Source organism: Nylanderia fulva, unplaced genomic scaffold, assembly GCF_048542155.1.
Source record: "Nylanderia fulva isolate GAGA-0341 unplaced genomic scaffold, ASM4854215v1 Scaffold58, whole genome shotgun sequence".
Lineage (NCBI taxonomy): Eukaryota > Metazoa > Arthropoda > Insecta > Hymenoptera > Formicidae > Nylanderia > Nylanderia fulva.
In genome coordinates, this window is record NW_028190676.1 from 704277 (window position 1) to 726767 (window position 22491).

Genomic DNA, 22491 nt, shown 5'->3' on the forward strand with positions numbered 1-22491 from the left:
GAATAATCGACAAATTGGATCAATTTTCTACGATCTACGATTCTACGACTAATGTAGACGTAGCTTTACCCAAGGTCCGTAGATAAATGACGGGAGGGGAAGTAAGGTCGTCGCATTCATAGACATATAGTATGGACTGCGCCATCCGTGCACCAAATGTAATAGTCAAAAAGAGAGACAGAGCGTGAAGACGGCCAATCTCCATTTCTTTTTAGTGTTGTGATTGGTACTGAATAGAAAAGGATAGAGATGGCCGTCTTCGCGTTCTATCTCTCTCACTCTGGACGACCATTTTTTAAGAGCGGATGGCGCAGTCTATTCTATATGTCTATGGTCGCATTCATTGTTTCAGCCTTAGAACATATAGATATGGAAGGGGAATAGGAACGCAAAACTGTGTCCAAGTTGGGTGCGAGAGAGAACCATGTTTTTAAGGAAAGAGAAGGGTAGATTGTTACCTCCGTTCGCAATGCGCAAACGCGAATTAGCGAAAGCACCAATTACATTTCCAGTTTCAAACGGCGCGGTGAGCGTGACGTCACCGTGACGTCATCTACGTTTGCGCATTGCGAGCATAGGTTAAAAGCTATCTTTCTCTCTCGCACCCAACTTGGACACAGATTTTTACCATGGAGAACAATAGCAATTCCCCTTCCAGGTATATATGTTCTAAGGTTTCAGCATTATAAAGGAGTTCGCCCTTTGACGCGTTTAGACGTGTTTTGTCTGAAAAAAAATTTTTGTTTCTTTGTGTTCCGTACTGTGAACACGATTTGACTTTTAACCGATATATATGAACAATTAATGGTGTATAGGTCTATTTCTCTGGAAGCCTAAGCAGCTATAATAGAGAAGAAGATGTTTCAGCATGGGCCCCAAAATGACGCCCCAATCCAGCCACCAGACAGCTGTTCAATTATAGTTTTTTTTTTCATTAACACTTCGTATGACACACACCGACATACAACACACATAACTTAGTGGTCCCAAAATAGCGGCTCATGCGACGACCTTCCTTCCCCTCCTGTCGTCCATTTACGGACCTTGGTTTTACCAAAACGCACCTATTTATTCCTAATATTTTCTCTATTATGTACAGGATCTTAAATCGCTTACTGTGAGCCAGACTTAATGCCGCCATGAAAATACTCCGCCTAGTGTCCCTAGAAAGGACACTAACTCCGCCAAGCGCGAAAAGCTGCCTTTAGGATCGCGTAAAGTGTCTCGTGCTACAAATCTACGTTTGAGAACACGGAACAACAGAGCAAAAACATGGCCGAATATCAATTCTGCTGTCGTTTAGTGAAATTTTGTGTACAGTAAAAAGGACAATTATCGGGGCGATCAGTCGGCTCGGCACATATGAATTTTAAGGCATTATGACTTCGATACACTTCGTTGTTCATCCTTTGCCGGGAACGGACGACCAACTTATCGATAGGTAGGAGAAATAATCCGTCCGTTATCGGTTTTCCATTAAGCGTATCTCTTTCATATATATCGTGTATGTACATTCTCTCCTTTTCAGCGTTTCGAGAGATATTTCCTTTTACATATATTATAATAATTACACCGTACGCGTGTATTCAATTACTTCTATTTCTCACTTTATCGCGTTTATATTTACATATATGCACGTATATGAACGTACATCATCGTCTTCGATCACTAAATAATGCTATACTTTCTCATGGCAATCTATAAATGTGATGTAATTTGTTTTAATGCTTGCATATTAAATACTTTTTTAACGAAGCTATATGGCTATTAATTTAGGATTATAATCTATGTAATGGCAATTAATGAATAATTAATGCTCCTATTGAAAATTTAATGACTGAGATACATTGTCATATATTATTATAAAAGAGAAAAAAGCGAAGAAAGTATATATTTTATAAAAAAAATTTAGCTTTAATTGTATTACACCAATCAAAATTATATCTAGTTTATTTTAGGACTTCAGTTAAAAAAAAAAAATAATTTTATTTTAGAATTGACATTCTTATTACATTTTATGTTTTTATTTTAATGTGTATTAATTATACAGATCAAAATTAATAATTTATATATTATATATATATATATATTTTAATTATCTAGTTTAAGAAAATAATTTAAAACTCATTTTTATTACATTTTATGTTTCTATTTTAATATGTCTAAATTATACAGATCAAAATAATTTATACATATTTATATACTTATATATATATATATTTTTTTTTTTCTAGTTCTCTAGTTTGAAAATAATTATATTTTAAAATTAACATTTTTGCATATATTCTATTCAATTTACATATTTATTATATATTTTATACTTCTATTGTTTTAGGCTGAGAGAAGTAGCAGATAAAATCAATAGATATGGATTTGTAACACCATCAGCTTTCAATGGCTTAAAAGTATCGATAAAGCGTGTTGTGGTAGGACCAACGCATATCGCTCTTCTTACAGAGGACAATAGAGTATGTCGAGTTGCATTTACAGTGTTATCTGATAGATTGGACTTGAGTAAAAATGAACCTAATAGAAAGTAAGTAAAGAAAGAAACATAATATTTAAAAACAAATAAAAGTAGTTTAATTGAAAAATCTATATATATATGCAGGATGTTTCTGGAAAATTTTACAGTGTTACTATACTTGCTTATGTAACAAAAATGATCAGGGTGTCTATTTTTAAGAAAAACCGCGAATTGTTAGGGATTAATTTTTTTACATTAAAAAATCTGGATATTTTTTTATTGGAATTTTATTGAGACTCGGAGAATTTTTTCTAAAATTGTGTCTGATTTGTTTATTCTTGTATTGCAACATTGTATGTGTACATTAAAAGAATAGATATTAAATATTTTGTGTTCTTTAAGATGTTTTATTTTTTACAATGTCACTTAGCTTTTTTCCGTTTTTTAAAATAGAAAATAATGCATTTATTACTAAATTACAAATAGAATTTTTTATAAAGGATTTAAGGTTAGTTTTTTTAAGGCCTTGTATATTAAATATTTTTAATAGTACTTAAGAAATACATATGTCTAACATATCCTTGCAATATTTCAGTGTTTTTTTTAATTCCTTGTGATTTTATTGAAAAAAATTTTTTTTAGTATCAATGTCTCATGTAAGTTTTATAGAAATTCAATTTTTTATTAATATTTAAATATATTAGTGTTTCTTAAGATGTTTATAATAAATTATTTCTTGTTTTATATTTTTATTTTATATTTCTACATATATATACTTAGTGTTTATTTATATATAAATTCGTAATATTTTGCATATTTTATATATTGTTCAAATTAATTATTTACAGTTAATAAATTAATATTAAATGTATTCTTGGTACTTTCTTTATAATATTAATAGAAAATGCATACAATAGAGAAACTTATTTTAAAATACTGCAAAAAATATGTATAATTTTCAAAATATATACAATTTTTCTCACTTTATTTGGAATTTTAAACAAAAATACTTGGAAGATAATAAAATTCTCAGGGAAATTTTTACTAAATTTGAGTAGACACTTTGAGTTATTCAATTTAACAAGAGCTATCATCTTTTTAAGTTTATTGCAGCTATTGAAAAACATCTATATACATGTATATGTATTTGTATATAATGTATATAAAACATGAAACATATAAAAGTATATTGTTTAATATCTAATGTTATGTACTATATATATATATATATCTTATAAGATAATGCCATTAGTTTGACCTTGAATAGTTGCTTGAAGGTCACATAAAGATTACCTTCAATTTCTTAAATGGAACCATCTATTTTTCATTGCATATTCTTGTAGCTTATTTTAAGTTACAAATCCTATAATATACAAAATCCTATAATAAATATATTTTTTCATTAAGTATTTTTTGAGTTATAAAGGTTCAAAGTTAACAATTTTCTGACATAAAATGTAAAAAATCTTGTAAAATTTCAGATTTCAGTAATCATATGTCTTATGTTCCCCTTGAAACCATACAACTTTTGTCTGAAACATTTTCTTCTACAATCAAAAATAAAAAAATTCTACATGTATGATATATGTATAATATGTATTATATATATATTATATATTAGGGTGTCCCATTTTAATACATATAATATATATGTTTTTGTTGCAGTACAAGTAAAAATCATGTTGGAAATTCAAATTCTACACCAAACGGAAATGGAAATAGTAGCAGTAGTAGTAGAACAGGAATGTCACGTTCCCGAGCACGGATAATGCGTAACAGTTCTGCGATTCGTGGAGGCAGCAGCGCCGGAGGGAGCAGTGCTGGTAGTCGCATAGGACCGCCAGGAGTAATTATGGGCGGGGGAGGCAGCGGCAGTTCACGCCCGATTCCATCTGTGCCAGCGCCATTTGTACCGGAAGATCTGATATCTCAGGCACAAGTAGTACTGCAAGGAAAAAGTCGTAACTTGATTATCAGAGAATTACAGGTATTACACTGCTATTGTTATACAAAACTTACAAAATCGTTACATTTATTGTTATTGTTATACAAAATTGTTACATTATTGTTATACAAAACTGTTACAAAATCGTTACTTATTGTTATACAAAATTGTTACACTTATTATTGTTATACAAAACTGTTACACTTATTGTTATTGTTATACAAATCTTACAAAATTGTTACACTTATTGTTATACAAAAGAAGATGAGATGGTAACAAAGGAGATAATGAACTAATCATGATATTATTGTTATAGCGTACAAATTTAGATGTTAACTTAGCAGTAAATAACCTTCTGTCACGAGAGGATGAGGAAGGTGATGATGCAGAAGATGCAGCAGACAGTTATGTTCCAGAAGACCTTATATCATTACTGGATGGTGGCTTTAGCAATGAGCACTCAGTTATAATCGATGCTGATTCTATGTTTTCCGAAGATATGTTTGGATACACGGGAATAAGACAGTAATTAATTTTTTCACATTTATCTTGATGAGACTTAAATGGCTGTCATAATTAATGATACAACTAGGAAGATGATTTTACATGAAAATATAGAATACAATTTTTTAATATTAAAAATCTCATATATACATATTTTTAAAAATTCTATTATTTTCAGTCGTGGAAGTTCTTCGAGACGTTTAGGCAACGACAGAGAAAGCGAGCGTTCATCCCATGAAAGAGACAGAGATCGCGATAGCTTTAGCAGATGGCGAGATCGTCAATATTATGGACCGCGACGTTGGTTGGAAACTGCTCTGAAAGATTCGTGGGAAAAGGATTCAGGTATTTAAAAAAATTGTACAAAATTATTATCCAGTTAGCAAATGTACATTATTTTGACGTCAAATGACGTCATTAAACGGCAAAATGACATTATTAGACATCGAATAACGTCATTAAACGATAAAATGACGTCATTAAACGTAGAAATGGCGTTATTTTGACATTTAATGACGTTTTAGTTTGCTATTTGAGTCATTAGTATTGTGTGTACATACTATCAAATGGGACTAGTAATTTTGTATTTTGATTATATTGTAGATAATAAGAAGAAGGAATTAGCTTCGCAGAGCCCTCTGTGGATATCTGAAGAATTAGAGTGGTGGCATGATCGCAGCAGCGATCCGGTACCTCGTTTTGTACAAATCGCATCACTTTATAGCGAACTAATTGCAGTTTCTGCATCGGGACAGTTATATCAATGGAAATGGACAGAATCGGAGCCGTATAAAAATGCAGATGTAACTTGTCGAATTCTTAACAATGCGATTATATCTTCTTTTATATATATATATTTTTTTTTACATATTTTGCAAAATATGTATTATTGATATTTTTTACAGAATCCGAATGTGCACCATCCGAAAACTATTTCATTGGCATTGGCAACAGAAAAAGTGGTTAATGTATCCGCTACGGCAATTCGATGTTCCGTTAGTACAGAGACTGGCAAAGTAGCGACTTGGCTTGATGAACTCTTAGGCCATGTTGCTTCTCGTCTTGAGCATCCAGCACAGGCTTTCACTGAATTTACTTTGGATAAAATTGCATCGCTTTATACATGTGCTTTGTACACTGTCGCGAGACTCGAAAGTGGTGCATTGTATTGGTGGTCCGTATAACTTTATTTATTTATTTATTTATTTATTTTTATAAAGATTTTTAAATGTCTTCCTTTCAGGGGCGTTTTACCATTTGCACAACGTAAGAAACTCTGGGAAAAATACAAAGCAAAATCGCGTAAGCACAGGCCATCTACTGTTTTATCAAGCGACATCAGTTACGGGACACATGTATGCATGAAAAATAGTCCAGTTTATCAACCAGGAGCTATTGGTAAAAAAAACTTCCGTATATATTTTACAAACAATTCAAATGTACATATATAATTTAAGTATTATATACAGAGTATCCAGTTTTAATGGATCACTCCCAAAAACGAGTTTATTTTTTATAAACAGAAGTGGGACAGAAGATGGCGTTACTGACTTTTCTGAAGAGCAATTTTCAAGGTCATTTGTTTCTTTAAATGGAACTACTATAATTTTGTTTTATATAAATCTATTCAATCTTATCACAATACTTTCATGCATAAAATTGGAAGGAATCAATTAATGTAAAAACAAGTTGTTTATAAGAAAAATATGTTATTTGCAACTAGTAACTACACACTTTTTCTTACAAACAATTTTTTTTGCACTCGTAGATATCTTTAATTATTTTATGTATGAAAGTATTGTATAATAAAATTGTCAAAAAAATAAATGTTTTACGAGATATTTATAGTTTATGTACTTTAATGTCAGATTAAAGTATAAAATATCTCGTAAACTATTCATTTTTGGCTTTAATCTTACCTTTATTATCTTTTATGTTAAAAATTACGAGAAATCGATTTATATAAAAAAAATTATAGTAGTTCCATTAAAAAAGAAGAAATGACCTTCAAATAATCTTGAAAAACGTTCTTCAGAAAAAGTAATAGCGTTATCTGCTGTCTCCTTTAAATCAACAATTTTCTTTGAAACATTTTGCTGTACAATAAAAAAGTTTTTGGGGTGATTGATTAAAATTGAATCTAAAAATATATTTAAAAATTTTATATGAATATATATCAATTTTATAAATGATCTATCAATTTCATGAACAAAATATATGTATTTATTAATTTTAAACAATTTTTTATACATTATAATAATTTCATTTTTAAAGATATAATTCATTTTTTAATAATTATTTTTAAGGATTCACAATAGCTAATGGTGTACCAAAAGTGGGACAGTTGTTATCAGCAGCGTGGAATGTAGATGCTACTTGTAGATTTAAAATATTACCTGCTGGTTCGCATGTCTCTAACGCAAACACTGATAAACGCGAGTCCAATGGAAACGGAAGCACAACAGTTGTGAACAAACCGAATCATAAAGAAACTGCTGACAGACTTGATATGCCTCCACCACCGTCACCAGCTTCGAGTACTTGCAGCGATACTGGCAGCATTACAACAAGTCACAGTAAGATATTCCATTTATTTAAATGTCAGAAAATTAGATAATTTTGTAAATATTGTAAAAGAAGCTGCGGAAATTTATTTAATTTATTTAAATTATTAATTTAATAATTTAAATAAATTAATATAAGTATATTTAAATAATTTTATATTTTAAATAATACTTAAATAATAATTTTATATCTTAAATTAATATTTAAATATAATTTTATGTATTTAAAATATATATATATATTTAAATAAACAAGGAAGAGTAAAAGGCCAAAAGAGCAAAGCGAAGTAATTCGCACTTATCCTTTATTAAGTAAAAATTTTTCGCGAACGTTTTGGTCCAATATTTCGGACCTTCAGCGCGATATTTAATTATATAACGCTTATAACTATAATGAAACAATGTCAATAATGTGAATCATACAAATAAAAAATTAATATATAGGTAAAAGAAGTCACGACGTTTAACATTATGTTTAAATAACACCCCGTGTTGTAAGCCTAAAAATAGAAGTAAAAGAACGAATGCATTCGCCAAAATTTCATACAAGAGATGCCACATAGTAATACAAATCTTGTATCCATCGTCTCGGTTATTAAGCCCAGAAAAATAAATTTTTAAATAAATAAATAAATATTTAATATTTAAATAAATTTTATGTATCTAGCAATAAATTCTTTTGCAATCTCTTTAGAACGGCAGAAACGTATAACACCTCGAAGTGAAGGTGAATTTGAGAGAAAGGATGAAGAGGATTGGCAATTGAAAGATGTTGTCTTTGTCGAAGATGTGAAAACCGTACCTATTGGTATGATTATTTCGTTTGCAGCTATCAATAAAATATTAATATTTAAAAAAAATTGAAAGTTTAATGTAAATTGCATATAATATATTTCATATTATTTTATATTAATAGGGAAAGTTATAAAGGTTGATGGTTGCTACGTAGCGGTTAAATTCTTTTCGAGAGATTCAAAAGAGAAGGAAATTAAGGAAAAGGATTTCAGTCCATCAGATTTTAAAGATTTTACAACAGAAGAGCCAATGAAATTATTAGCAGATTGTAGACTTTTACGTAAAGACGAGCTACAGGTAATAATCTAATGCCTATTTATTTATACATATACATATATACAGGGTGATTCATTTTAATTGTCCCAGGCAAATATTTTGAAAACTATGAGAGATACGAAAAAATGATTCAAACAAAAGTTTTTTGACTTTGAGAAGGATATATTAATTTGACCTTGTAAAATCATTTAAAGGTCACGTAAAGGTCAATTTTAATTTCTTAAATGGAACAGACAATTTTTAATTACATATTCTTTTAGCTTATCTCAAGAGCTTTCCAAAACATTATAATAAAGAATTTTCCTCTTATGTAAGTACTTTTTGAGTTATTAAATTAAGAGTTTAACAAGGCTCTGTAATATAAATATAAATTTAAAGTGTAAGATAGGCAATAAGAGCCAAATCGCGGATGACAGTGCGTTATCCCAAGTTATTAAAGTTTGAAGTTAACAATTTTGACATAAAATGTAAAATATCTTGTAAAATATTCAGTAATCATATCGTAATACTTTTATGTACAGAATAATGAGACCAATCAATTGGTGTAAAGAAAACATAGTTACTTTTACAAAAAGCACGCAGCTGCATTGTTGTAAATTACATACTTTTTTAAAAATAATTATTTAATTATTTTAAATTAAACCAAAAAGTACTTAAGAAAAAAATATTTTATTATAGTGTTTTGGAAAGCTCTCGAGATAAGCTACAAGAATATGTAATAAAAAATAGGTTACATTTAAGAAATTGAAGGTGACCTTTACATGACCTTCAAATGAATATACAAGGTCAAACTAATGACACCATCTTATGTCCCCCTCAAAGTCAAAAAACTTTTGTTTAAAAATTTGTTTAATTTTTTGTATCTCTCGTAGTTTTCCTAGGGTGATTAAAATGAATATTACCCTATATATACATACATATACACATATATATATATATATACACTGGTAAAAAAAATTATCGCAACACGCAATTAATATCAAAATTTCACGTAAATTTAAAAAAGCGTATCTCCGCGAAAAATTATCGTAATTGAAAACATTTTTTTTTGTTTTAAAGGGTGAAGTCTCTATTTTAAAACACTTTCGTTCGATTTTGATTTTATCCTCTCTCCTTCTCCATCCCTTTAAAAATAAGGTGTTTTTTTTTTTCAAAAAATTGCAAAATTTGACGATCTCTACGGGATGAAATAAATTTTTTTCACAAATCTTATCCAAATTTTTGTAAAATATTTACTTTTCTTACAAATTAAAAAAAAGCAAAGTTTGTACAATTTTTTTGGCAGAGTTACGGCATATCAAAGTTATCTATGCATTTTTGTGCAATTATCACCATCATTAGCGATACCCGACGCGCACCAACGATGATTGCGCGACAAAATGCTAATGAAGATCTCCCTCACAGAATCAGTGATCAAACAATTAGAAGATGTTTACATGAACGTGGTTTAAGATTGCGAATTCGACATTTTTCTTTCCAAATGTATGGATCATACATTTTTTTCATACATTAGAAGAGGCAAATGTCGAACTCGCGATCTTAAACCACGTTCACGTTTTAACGTCTTCTAATTGTTTGATCACTGATTCTGTAAGAAAGATCTTTATGAACAATTTGTCACGCAATCATCGTTGGTGCGCGTCGGGTATCGCTAATGCTGGTGATAATTGCACAAAAATGCATAGATAACTTTGATATGCTGTAACTCTACCAAAAAGAATCATACAAACTTTCCTTTTTTTAATTTGTAGAAAAAAGACCATATTTTACGAAAATTTAGATAAGATTTACGAAAAAAATTTATTTTACCTCATAGAGTTCATCAAATTTTGCAATTTTTTTGAAAAAAACACCTTACTTTTTAAAGGAGTGGAGAGGGGGGGAGAGGATAAAATCAAAATCGAAGGAAAGTTTCTTAAAGTAGAGACTTCACTCTTTAAAAAGAAAAAAATTTTTTTTTACATACGATAATTTTTCGCGGAGATACGCTTATTTGAATTTACGCAAAATTTTGATATTAATTGCGTGTTGCGATAATTTTTTTGACCAGTGTATATATATATATGTGTGTGTGTGTGTGTGTGTGTGTGTGTGTGGGTGTATATATATATATATTTAAATACGTTTAAATACGTATTTTTACAGGTAATTAAATCATCGTTAAATCCACGGGCTCCAGATTGTTTCCAGAGAACACCCAGAAGGGTTAACATAATGGAGAGTTCAAATGATAGTTTGTTGACTATATCTGTCGATGGACAAGGTACTATTATTGCTATTAAGGCTCTTGACTCCTCACCGCGCGACGTGGAATTGTGACGTCATGATCGCGGCGAGGATCCTTAAAATAAAATGTATAGAAATATAGATTAATAAAAAAAATCTATTTACAGGCATTCATGCTATATTGAAAAGTGGAAATAAACTGAGTTATGTCGTATATAATTTAAGTACAGGAAGATATGTTCAAGATCGCTATATTCCATCCGATATTTCGTCATTTTTGGGACTGCAACCTCAAAATATCAATCTTACAAGTGCAGGAGAAGTATGTTGATAATAGTACTTGCGATTAAAACGTAGAATATTATTCTACTATAGAATAATAAAATATAAAAAAATAAGAAAAGAATATTATTGAAATTATTCTAGCAAAATATTAAATTTATATTATTTTAATCACAAAGATATTATTCTATAGTAGAATTGTCAACATACTTTTTCTAGAATAGGAGAAGTATGTTGATAATTAATACTTTGTGATTAAAATAATAGAAGAATATTCTACTAGAATAATATTCTCTTATTCTAGAGGAGAAATATGTTGACAATTAGTACTTTGCGATTAAAATAATATAAGTCTAATATTTTGCTAGAATAATTTCAATATTCTTTTTTAATTTTTTTTTAATATTTTATTTTTATATTTTATTTTTTGCAAAAAAATAATTACTTTTCTACTTCAGAATATCGAGTGTTCCATGATTTTACGAGATGGTAATAACACCATTTACCCCATCGCAAAAGATTGCGCTGATGCCATACGTGACCCAAACTGGCTGGATTTGGTGCCAGTAAATTGTATAGGTGCAGCAACCATTCCCATTTCTAGCTGCTCCAATTCGTCTAACTTGAAGAACCAGGTTGCAGTTATTGCGTTAGCATTCGACAATCTTTTGCTCATGCCACGTATCTTGCGATGCGATTACGAGAGTGTAAAGCAAGTATTTTGTAATTTGGAACAGGATCTAAGTAAGTAGAATAAATAGATATGATTTTATATATACAATATTTAAAAAACTTCTATCCCAAAATTTATGCTATTTTCAAATTCTGAAATTCGAAAAATCATCGTAGATTAAAAATTAAAAAAGTATTTTAAAGCTTGAAAAAATTTTTTTATTTTTCCTGCTCTATAAAAGGACACATTGTTTTGTTCCTTAAAATTACGTACTTTTGACACTTTGATACAAAAATTTTTCTCGAAAAATTCTATTCAAATTTCATAAACTACAACATTTTAACTACAAAACGTTGTATTTTTTAAATTTTCTTACGATTTTGTTTTTGACTGAGTTACATAATTTTGAAAGTAAACCTGTTTTTAGGAATGATGCTAATACTCAGCGAAAAATGATTATAATAAAAAAATTAAAGCATTTTGAAGCTTAACGTAACTTTAACGCGCTGTCGATTTTACAAAATTTTTATATTTATCTTTTTCTGAAAAATAGAAATTTAGTTACAAAATTGTGTGACTTGATTTTTAAAAAAATCAGAAAAATTTTTAAATAGGATTTTGTAGGAAAAATATAGTAGTTTATAAAATTGGAGCAGAAATTTCGAAAAAAAAATATTTTATTGAAATTTAGTGTGTTAAAAATACATAATTTTAAAGAACGTATTCTTTTTTTTAAAGCATAGGACGGAAAGATTTTTAAAAATGTGTAAAAATGCATATTTAATTTTTAGTTTACTTTAATTTGTTGATTTGAAAAATAACATAATTTTTAGGATAGAAAGAGTGCCCCCCCTTTTTTTAAGTAGTGTAATTTATTTTTTACGTTCTCTGTGCAATGAACATTTTCCATAGAAAAATGTGTATATGTGTAATATGAGATTTTTTATTTTATAGAGAACAATTTGACATATTCGAATGCAAATTCACAAATCCAAGTGATATTAAAAGAACGCTGTGATGGCAATAGAAATATACTTCATGCTTGCGTCAACAAGTGTTCGCCAACTTCCAATAAAGAAACTGAACAAGGTAAAAGATTTAACAATAATTTTAATACTACCTGTGTACAATAAGAATCGTATTTTTTTCGACATGTTGCACATTTGATTTAATATTTTATTTCATTTTCTTGAAGTCATTGAACGTGAGTTAGTATCGAACACTGTGGACAACACTTCTGCACCTATAGAAGAGCCAATTCCAACATTAAGTTGGCCACCTGAAGCATTTGATAACACATCTGGAGAAGAGGACAGTTTGTTAAGCATAGGTGCTGCTAGCATATCTATGATGAATAAATCTAGTAAGTAATTAAATTTATTTTGCATTATAATTTTAATGTTTTGCATTATAATAATTTATTTTCTATTATTATAATCAATTAATTAAATTTTTCTAATCTCTCTGTTATTATTTTAGATATCGGGACTACGTCAAATAATACATACATTATAGATTCTGTTGAAAGGAGACATAATGCACTCCTTATATTAAAATATATGTGTGAAAATAATATTTTAGTACCATACTTGAAGGAATTGTTAACAGCAAAGTATGTGATTAAAGTTTCAAGGAAAAATATATTTATTCATTTCATATCAACGATTTTTTTAATATATAAATACATATTTTTTTTTGTATAAAGGGATGCTCAAGGACAAACTCCGCTCATGCTTGCTGTATCTGTTCGTGCATATCATGCAGCTCTTATTTTATTGGACACTATACAAAAAGTAGGCAAAGACGCAAAAGATACTTCAGCCATGATACTGCCAGCTGATGCCAGTCCGGATCTGTCTCCGCTGTTTGTTACCTGTTGCAATGACACGTGTAGTTTTACATGGACCGGAGCTGAACATATTAATCAGGTATTTTAAATATTACATGTAAAAAAAAAGAAATTATAATTATTCAGGGTGTATACTCCCGGGAAAAACCTGGAAAATCTGGAATTCTCAGGAAATTTTTTTTCTACCTTGAAAAATCCTGGAATACTCATGGAATTTATTTTGAACTCGGGGAATTTTTTAAAAAATTGCCCCTTTGATTTTATTTTATATATATATATATATATATCTTTAAAGAATATAACATTTATTAGGTTTATATAAAGTATATTAAAAAATGTTATTACAAAATATAATATTATATTATTATATTAAAAATATTTTATTTATGGTAAAAAATTATGTATAACAAAAATAAACTTAATTGAACTAAAATACTTTAATCTTATTTTAATCTTGGAATTTTTAAGAAAAATACACCTGGAAAATCATGGAATTTATTTATAAGATTTGAGAGTATACACCCTGTTATTGAAAAATCTTTTTATTAATTAAATTAAACTTTTTTTACTTAAGGACATCTTCGAATGTAGAACTTGCGGTTTGACGGGATCCTTGTGTTGTTGCACCGAATGTGCTCGTGTCTGCCACCGAGGCCACGATTGCAAGCTCAAGATAACATCTCCCACAGCGTATTGTGATTGTTGGGAAAAATGTAAATGTCGCGCTCTGATCGCCGGTCATCAAGGTGCGAGATACGATTTGTTGTGTCGTCTCGTAAACAGCACCGATCTCGCCACGAAAATTAATTCACGGTAAAATTTATTCATCCTTGATGAATTATATATACAAGGTGTTCCATAGAAAATTGCTGAAACTAATCAGCTGTCATTTTTTAATGCATGCAATTATTGAGAAAAAATTGTGTTGAAAAAAAGAAAGTCTGCAGTTTTCAATAGCTATAAATAAAATGTTTGTATACCAGTTTATTTTATTGAAAAAAGAAAATGAAAAAAAATGCTAGTAATCACATATGTAAACTAATGATAAATATTTTCGAAATGTGCACCATTTGAGTTTGTACAAAATTCTGTTCTTTTATGAAAACTCGTAAAAACTTTTTCTAACATGTCATTTTTAATGTTATTTTTAATGTTATTGACGATTCTTTTAATAACTGCTATTAAATCTAGCACTATTGAAAATATTTATCATTAGTTTATGTGATTATTGGCACTTTTCTCATTACTTTTTATCAATAAAATAAACTGATATATAAATATTTTATTTATATCTATTAGAGGAACTGCAGACTTTCCTCTTTTCAACACAATTTTTGTTTCCTCAATAACTGCATGCATTAAGAAATGACAACTGATTAGTTTCAGCAATTTTCTATGGGAACCTTGTACATGGTGCATAAATGTTACATAATTTACTTAAATAATAAATTATGTTTCATATTGCATCAGAGGTGAGAGTATTTTGTTATTCCTGGTGCAAACGGTCGGAAGACAATTGGTCGAACAACGCCAATTTAGATCAGCGCCTAGACAAAGATCAACCTCGGCTAGTCGTAAAGCACCGACGTCAGACGGTATATTTTTTACAACTTTCATTATACAGGGGGGGGGGGGGGGGAAGTCCTATTTTAATCTCCCATCCCAAATAACTTTTTTGATTATAGAAGAAAATGTTTCAGACAAAAGTTGTATGGTTTCGAGGGGGATATAAAATGGTGCCATTAGTTTGATCTTGAATAGTTGTTTGAAGGTCACATAAAGGTCACCTTCAATTTCTTAAATAGAACCTTCTATTTTTCATTGCACATTCTTGTAGCTTATTTCAAGAGCTTTCCCTCCCTAGCTTTAAAACTATAAAGTATTATTTCATTAAATACTTTTTGAGTCATAAAGGTTAATAATTTTTTGACATAAAATATAAAATATCTTGTAAAATATTAATTTTTCGGTAATCATACCTTATGTCCCTCTCGAAACCATACAACTTTTGTCTAAAACATTTTTTTTTACAATCAAAAATAAAATTTATTTAGGATGGGACATTAAAATGGGGGGATACCTTGTGTGTTATTATATACATATTTATAATAATATTTTTAAAGTAAAAATATTTAAAATCATATGTATTTTTTTAAATTTTATACAGAGTATCCAATTTTAAATTGACTCTCAGAAAGTTTTTTTTTGTTTTTGATTAATTGTACAAAATGTTTCGTACAAAAGTTGTTTGATTAGAAGGGAGAAGATGGCGCTACATTTTTCTAAAGAGCACTTTTTAAGATCATTTGAAGGTCGTTTAGGTTTTTTTCAATGGCACTACCTCAATTTCTTTATATAAATTGGATTCCTTGTAAAATTAAAATTGGACATCCTGTATAACAATTTTTTTCCATGAAAAACATTTTTAAATGATTATCCTTGTTTAATGTTCATAATATACAGAATATTCCATTTTAATTAATATAATCAAATATTGATGAAACTATGGCTATAACAAACATTTTCTTCCAATTAATTCCTCATATTTTATATATGTAAAAGTATTAAGGCAAAATCATTGAAGAAGAGTATCTTACGAGATATTTTATAGTTCATGAAAAATTGTCATTAAAAAATATAAAATATTTCTTAAACTATTTACTTTTTGACCCTTATAACTTTTATGCCAAAGATTGCGAGGAATCGATTTATATGAAGAAAAATTAGGATGGTTTCATTAAAAAAAAAAATTAGGTTGTCCTTCAAATAATCTTGAGAAATAATCTTTAGTTCTTCAGTTAAAATACAAGATTATCCACTTTTTCTCCTTCAAAATTTAATTTTTGTATGACATATTTTTTCATTGCAGCCAGTAATTTCAATATTTGATCATGTTATTAATTAAAGTGGGATACTTTGTATAATAAAAATTTAAAACAGTGTACATAAATTTTGACGAACAATATATCTGTTTAAAATTGTCTTATTTTTGTAGAATACATGTAATCGATGAACTTAAAAAAAACACATATAACTTTTTCAACAGGTTTAGGTACGGATTCAGATATGCCGGATCACGATTTAGAGCCTCCTCGATTTAGTCGAAAGGCACTTGAGAGATTATTGAACGACTGGCCAGCCGTTCAATGTATGATTATGTCAGGTGTTTCTGAAAATGGAACCAATCAGTTATTCGGCGATCAGGGACAATTATGCCGGCAAAGTGGTACTGCATTGCTGGACAAATTTACGCATTCCTTACTTATTAAATGTAGCGCCGAAGTAAGTGAAACGATATATAGGGTGTCCCATAGGAAATTGCTGAAAATAATCAGTTATTTTTTAATATAGCATATAGTTTTTGTGTGTGTGTGTGTGTGTGTGTGTGAGAAAACAAAGTGCGTTGAAAAGAAGAAAGTCTACAGTTTTTAATGGATATAAATAAAATGTTTGTATACTAGTTTATTTTATTGAAAAAAAGTTCTTATAATCACATAAGTAAGCTAATGATAAATATTTTCGAAGTGCGCACTATTTGAATTTGTACAAAATTCTGTTCTTTTACGAAAACTCGTAAAAACTTTTTCTAATATGTCATTTTTAATGTTATTGACGATCCTTTTAATAGCTGCTATTAAATCTGGCACTGTTGAAAACATTTATCATTAGTTTATGTAATTATTAGCACTTTTTCCATTACTTTTTATCAATAAAATAAACTAGTATACAAAAATTTTATTTACATCCATTAAAATTTACAGACTTTCCTCTTCCAACACATTTTTTGTTTTCTCAATAACTGCATGCATTAAAAAATGACAGCTGATTAGTTTCAGCAATTTCCTTTGAGACACCCTATATGTATAAAGCGAAATCGAGCAACTTGCAATTTTTTTTTAGTATAGGTATTTTATTTGTGTAGATGTTATGCAGAATATCTTAACGAATCTTATAATATTGACAGATGCTGGATACGTTGCTCACTACTCTGATCAGGGAATTGCAAGATGAGTCTGTGCCTGGACGACAGGAAGAGGCAAATAACGTAGCGCGTCGATTTGTGAGATCTGTAGCACGTATATTTGTTATTTTCACTATAGAAATGGCACCGAACACGACGAAAAGACGAAGGTAAAATATTTTAATATTTATGCTTTTATACATGATGTCTCGGTTTAATTTTAATATAGTTGAATATCTCAAACTACGATTATATAACAAGAAAATATTTGATAAAAATTAAAAATTTTGAAAAAAATTGATATTCTTGAATTGTAACTTATTTTTTAATATAAGTTTACACAATTCAAGTATGTATATCATTTGACACTAGTAGCTATAATATTTTTTTTTAAAAATAATTATTTGTTTTCTTTATATCAATTGATTCCTTTCATTATTTTATACATAAAAGTAGTGACATTAAAATCATCAAGAAAAATTAAATATTTTATATTTATGTAGTTATATTTTGTAGTTTATGTAAAATTATGTCAAATTAAAATACGAAATATCTCAAACTCACTGTTGGCCATCCTGCCTTATAATATTTTTATGCAAGGAATTAATTAAAAAAAAGCTAAGCTGAGCTTTAAATGATCTTGAAAGAAATAACCTGAGCTAAAATTCAAGATTAAATTTCAAGACAAGATAATTATTTTTTCTCTCTCGAAATTCTTTAATTTTTGTATGAAATATTTTCTTGTTACACAAACAGTTATAATTCAGAGATTTTTGATTATATTAATTAAAAAAGGGACAGTTTGTATATTTTATCGTATTTCTTTTAAGACTTATATATCTATGTACATATAAATTTTTCTCTTTTCTTCAAATATTTTTAAAGATTAAGATTTTTTATAATTAATGCGTGTGTATATGTATAAAAATATATTGAAAAAATTGCTTAATATTTTTTACAGCACGAATCAAGCCTCGCAGCCTTTAATGAAGTGTCGAAAAGTTTTCCAAGCACTGATCAAATTGGCTGTGGAGGAACTATGCGAGACAGCAGATTCATTAATAGCACCAGTCAGATTAGGCGTAGCACGTCCAACCGCGCCGTTTACGTTAACAAGTTCCCACATCGAAGTGATAAATGGCTCGGAGGAATTATTCTCCATAGAGCCTCTGATACCTCACAGCGGTGTTAGTTCACAATCATTAGACGCAGCGTTACAAACGCAACAAGCGAATAATAATATAGCAATTTCAAGAGGAGACGTTTCTGCCGTAGATGAAACGGAAGGTGGAGAAGGTACAAGGAATTTTTTTATTTATAAAAAATACTAAAAAATATTAATAATAAGATGGTATCATTGATGTGACTTTGGATAATTATTTGAAGGTCACATGAAGATTACCTTCAATTTCCTAAATAGAAAGCCCTATTTTTCAATGCGTTTTAATATATATATATATAAAATTATAATGATATATATATATCATAATTTTTTTGATAAAAATTAGAATCATTCCAATTAAAAACTAAGTTAACCTTTAAATGACCTTGAAAAAATGACCTGAGTTAAATTCAAGATTAAATTTTAACACAATCAACAAGATAATTACTTTTTCTCTCGAAACTTATTATGCTTATTTTATAGAAATGCCCATGGATATGGATGGCGATATTAGTGAACACGAGGAATCAGGTGTTTCCGGAACCACTGCTGGTCAACCACTTGGCGAGGTAGATTCGAATGTCGGCGGTGTAGGTGAGGAACAGGCCGGAGATGGTGAATCGGATACGGAACTGGATCTCTTGGCGGAAGCGGAAACTGAATCCGATTCGGACGACAATCACAGCAATCAGGACGCAGCGTCCGCGCAACGTAGCGTTCAGACTGGTGCGACTGCTGGCTCCGACGGCGGAATGGGCTCGATATTATTGTTTCCCGAAGACGAATCGGGAGAGTCGAGTCAACAGGAGGACGATGAAAGCGAAGCCGGAGAAACGGACGAGCAAGATAACGAGGAATTCCAAATTGGTGATGAACAGTTAGAACGCAGAAGGTAAAAACTATTCCCAATATCTTTTATCAAGCATCTCTTACTATACATTTACTATACATATATGTATATCGATATAATAACGGTACCATATAAGATGATTCGTGAACAATCGGAACGAAAGAATGATGTATCCTGAATATGGGGAAGGGAAAAAGTATACAAGATGTCTCATTTTAAATTTTGAGCTAGACAAATATCTCAAAAAATATGAAAGATCCGGAAAAACCATTCAGACAAAAGTTGTTGTTTGAAGTACGATAAGATGCTATTGATGTGACTCGAGATAATTATTTGGAGGTCACATGAAGTCACTTTCAATTTCTTAAATGAAAATACTATAATAAAGTATTTTTTTTTTATTCTGTATTTTTCAAATTATAGTGCTTGAAGTTTACAGTATTTTTTTCACATAAAATATAAATAATCTTGTAAAATATTAGAGTTCTAATCTTCATGTGACCTGTAAATAATTATCCAAAGTCACATCAATGATACCATCTTATTATTAATATTTTTTAGTATTTTTTATAAATAAAAAAATTCCTTGTACCTTCTCCACCTTCCGTTTCATCTACGGCAGAAACGTCTCCTCTTGAAATTGCTATATTATTATTCGCTTTGCAACAAATGCCGTCTTTCGGATACAGCAAACGCTAAAATTTCGTTATTGGATCGAAAGACAAAATTGCGCATGTGAAAGACAATATTACAAAAATTCTCTATTTAATTTTCGTTAATCTTACCTTAATACTTTTATATATAAAATAATTAGACAAATCAATTGGTGTAAAAAAAACGCTAATTCTATACATTTTTAAGAAAATGTATACAATTTGCAACATATTTTTTCTTAAAAAAACATTTATGCCGTTTTCTTTATACCAATTGATTGGTGTCATTATTCTGTGCATAAAACTATTAAGGTAAGATTACCGAAAACAGAATGTTTTACAAGATATTTTGTATTTTACGTCAAAAAATAGTGTATCTTTTTCAATTTTTATAACTCGAAAAATACTTATCGGAAAAAAACTTTAGCATAGTGTTTTGAAGACCTCTTAAGATAAGCTACAAGAATAGGCATTGAAAAACAGGGCTTTCAATTTAATAAATTGAAGGTGATTTTTATGTGTCCTTCAAATGATTATTCTAGGTCATATCAATATGACATCATCTTTTTATAATGTTTTAAAAAGCTCTTAAAATAAGCTACAAGAATATGCATTGAAAAATAAGGCTTTTTATTTAAGAAATTGAAGGTGACGATTATCCAAGGTGACATCAATGGCACCATCTTATGTTTCTTTTCGAACCAAACGATTTTTCGCTGAAACGTCTTTCCGTATCCTTAATATTTCTTGAGACATTTGCCTGGTTCTTTTAAAATGAGATGCATACTTTGTATGTATAATAATGGCTTGCATACATTATTTCAGCGGATCGTCCGGTCATTTGCATCGTAACAATCTTGCACCTGTGTACATGCAATGGGCGATACGCAATCGCGAGTCGAATACGCGCACAGCGGGTTTACGCGTAACAGGTGGGAGTAATCTGGTCTTCATTGACCCCGCATCTTTAAGACGTACCACTGCCACATCGGCCGTCGCAACTGCGCAAGAACCTATAACCATGGGGACCACCGCAAGTTGTCTGGCGCGAGCATTCGGAATTGTTATTCGACAAATCGCCGATCTGTTAGTCATTATGCAGGATTATAAGAATCTAGCGCCCACCCTGCCACGATTGATAGACATCACCTTTCAGGACGCTCTAAGTTTACAGGTATTCCATAAGCTCCAATTTATATTTCAGTTCTCACTAGCGATGAAATTAAGTGTCATGAAGAGGCTCGTATGTTACATGGTTTTGAATCCTTTAGAATTACTTTCAAGTAGACTTAAATCTATTTTTTTCGATCCCTAAGTTTATCAGTAGCCTTTGACGAGAAAGAGAGCCAAGTCATAAAGTGTGACCTTGGTTTGGCCTTGTGACGCAAATTGTTTTTTCTCTCGTCCACAGTCGTATTTAGAAGCGCACTTGAAGCCTACTTGGGACTGGTTGCTCACGGTAATGGACGCTACAGAGGCGCAATTGAGATTTGGAGTATCTCTGACACGTAGCGCGGATCCGACTCATCCCGAACACCCTCTCAATAACACCCCGTCGTTGTCCGGTGGTAATTTTAGCGGTTTATTGAACACAGCCGCGCTCTCGTTGACTCTGCAAGGAAATACAGGTCGGAACCCCCGTGGCAATATCTCTACAAGCTCGAATATCTCCACTCCTCAAGCTTCAACGCGACTCACCGTTGGTTTTGCAGGCGTTGGCGAGCCTCCGAGGAGCAGTAGGGAACGCGAAGGTTCGCTTTGTAATTAGTTATAAGTGTCTTTAACATCGCTATATATTTTTTTATATATCAGACTAAAGATATACAGGGTGTTGGATGTACAAAAAGTGTTGAAAAGAGATCCCTTGAGATGCCTAAAAATGCATAGTTTTTGTAAATTAAGAGGTTTCAGCACTTTTTGTACACCTATACAGGGTGTTCCATTTTAATGTCCCACTCCAAATAACTTTTTTTATTTTTTATTGTAGAAGAAAATGTTTCAGACAAAAATTGTAGTATGGTTTCAAGGGGGACAAGATGGTGCCATTAATTTGACCTTGAATAGTTGCTTGGAGGTCATGCGAAGGCCATCTTCAATTTCTTAAATGAAACCACCTACTTCACATTGCATATTTTTGTAGCTTATCTGAAAAGCTTTCTAAAACCTTATAATAAATTTTTTTCATTAAGTACTTTTTGAATTATAAAGGTTCGAAGTTAATCATTTTTTGACAAAATATAATTTTTTTGTCTAAAACATTTTTTTCTATAATCATTTTTTCCTA

The 22491-nt window shown here is 29.9% G+C and overlaps 1 protein-coding gene across 1 annotated transcript in view; it reads left to right on the forward strand.

The window, feature by feature from the left end:
* Positions 1 to 1201: 1201 nt before the first annotated feature.
* Positions 1202 to 22491, forward strand: part of hyd (E3 ubiquitin-protein ligase hyd) — a 30851-nt gene continuing 9561 nt past the window's right edge. Inside the window, exons 1-26 of the mRNA XM_029313327.2 lie at positions 1202 to 1441; positions 2336 to 2536; positions 4133 to 4454; positions 4729 to 4937; positions 5095 to 5261; positions 5520 to 5719; positions 5822 to 6090; positions 6160 to 6314; positions 7223 to 7492; positions 8175 to 8288; positions 8397 to 8572; positions 10697 to 10814; positions 10945 to 11099; positions 11518 to 11803; positions 12687 to 12821; positions 12928 to 13095; positions 13212 to 13344; positions 13438 to 13660; positions 14156 to 14394; positions 15052 to 15176; positions 16628 to 16863; positions 17546 to 17712; positions 18504 to 18838; positions 19188 to 19596; positions 21033 to 21381; positions 21619 to 21958. Of these exons, the coding sequence (XP_029169160.2) occupies positions 1380 to 1441; positions 2336 to 2536; positions 4133 to 4454; positions 4729 to 4937; positions 5095 to 5261; positions 5520 to 5719; positions 5822 to 6090; positions 6160 to 6314; positions 7223 to 7492; positions 8175 to 8288; positions 8397 to 8572; positions 10697 to 10814; positions 10945 to 11099; positions 11518 to 11803; positions 12687 to 12821; positions 12928 to 13095; positions 13212 to 13344; positions 13438 to 13660; positions 14156 to 14394; positions 15052 to 15176; positions 16628 to 16863; positions 17546 to 17712; positions 18504 to 18838; positions 19188 to 19596; positions 21033 to 21381; positions 21619 to 21958 (5563 nt within the window). The 5' untranslated portion in view covers positions 1202 to 1379. The remainder of the gene's footprint in view (positions 1442 to 2335; positions 2537 to 4132; positions 4455 to 4728; positions 4938 to 5094; positions 5262 to 5519; positions 5720 to 5821; positions 6091 to 6159; positions 6315 to 7222; positions 7493 to 8174; positions 8289 to 8396; positions 8573 to 10696; positions 10815 to 10944; positions 11100 to 11517; positions 11804 to 12686; positions 12822 to 12927; positions 13096 to 13211; positions 13345 to 13437; positions 13661 to 14155; positions 14395 to 15051; positions 15177 to 16627; positions 16864 to 17545; positions 17713 to 18503; positions 18839 to 19187; positions 19597 to 21032; positions 21382 to 21618; positions 21959 to 22491) is intronic.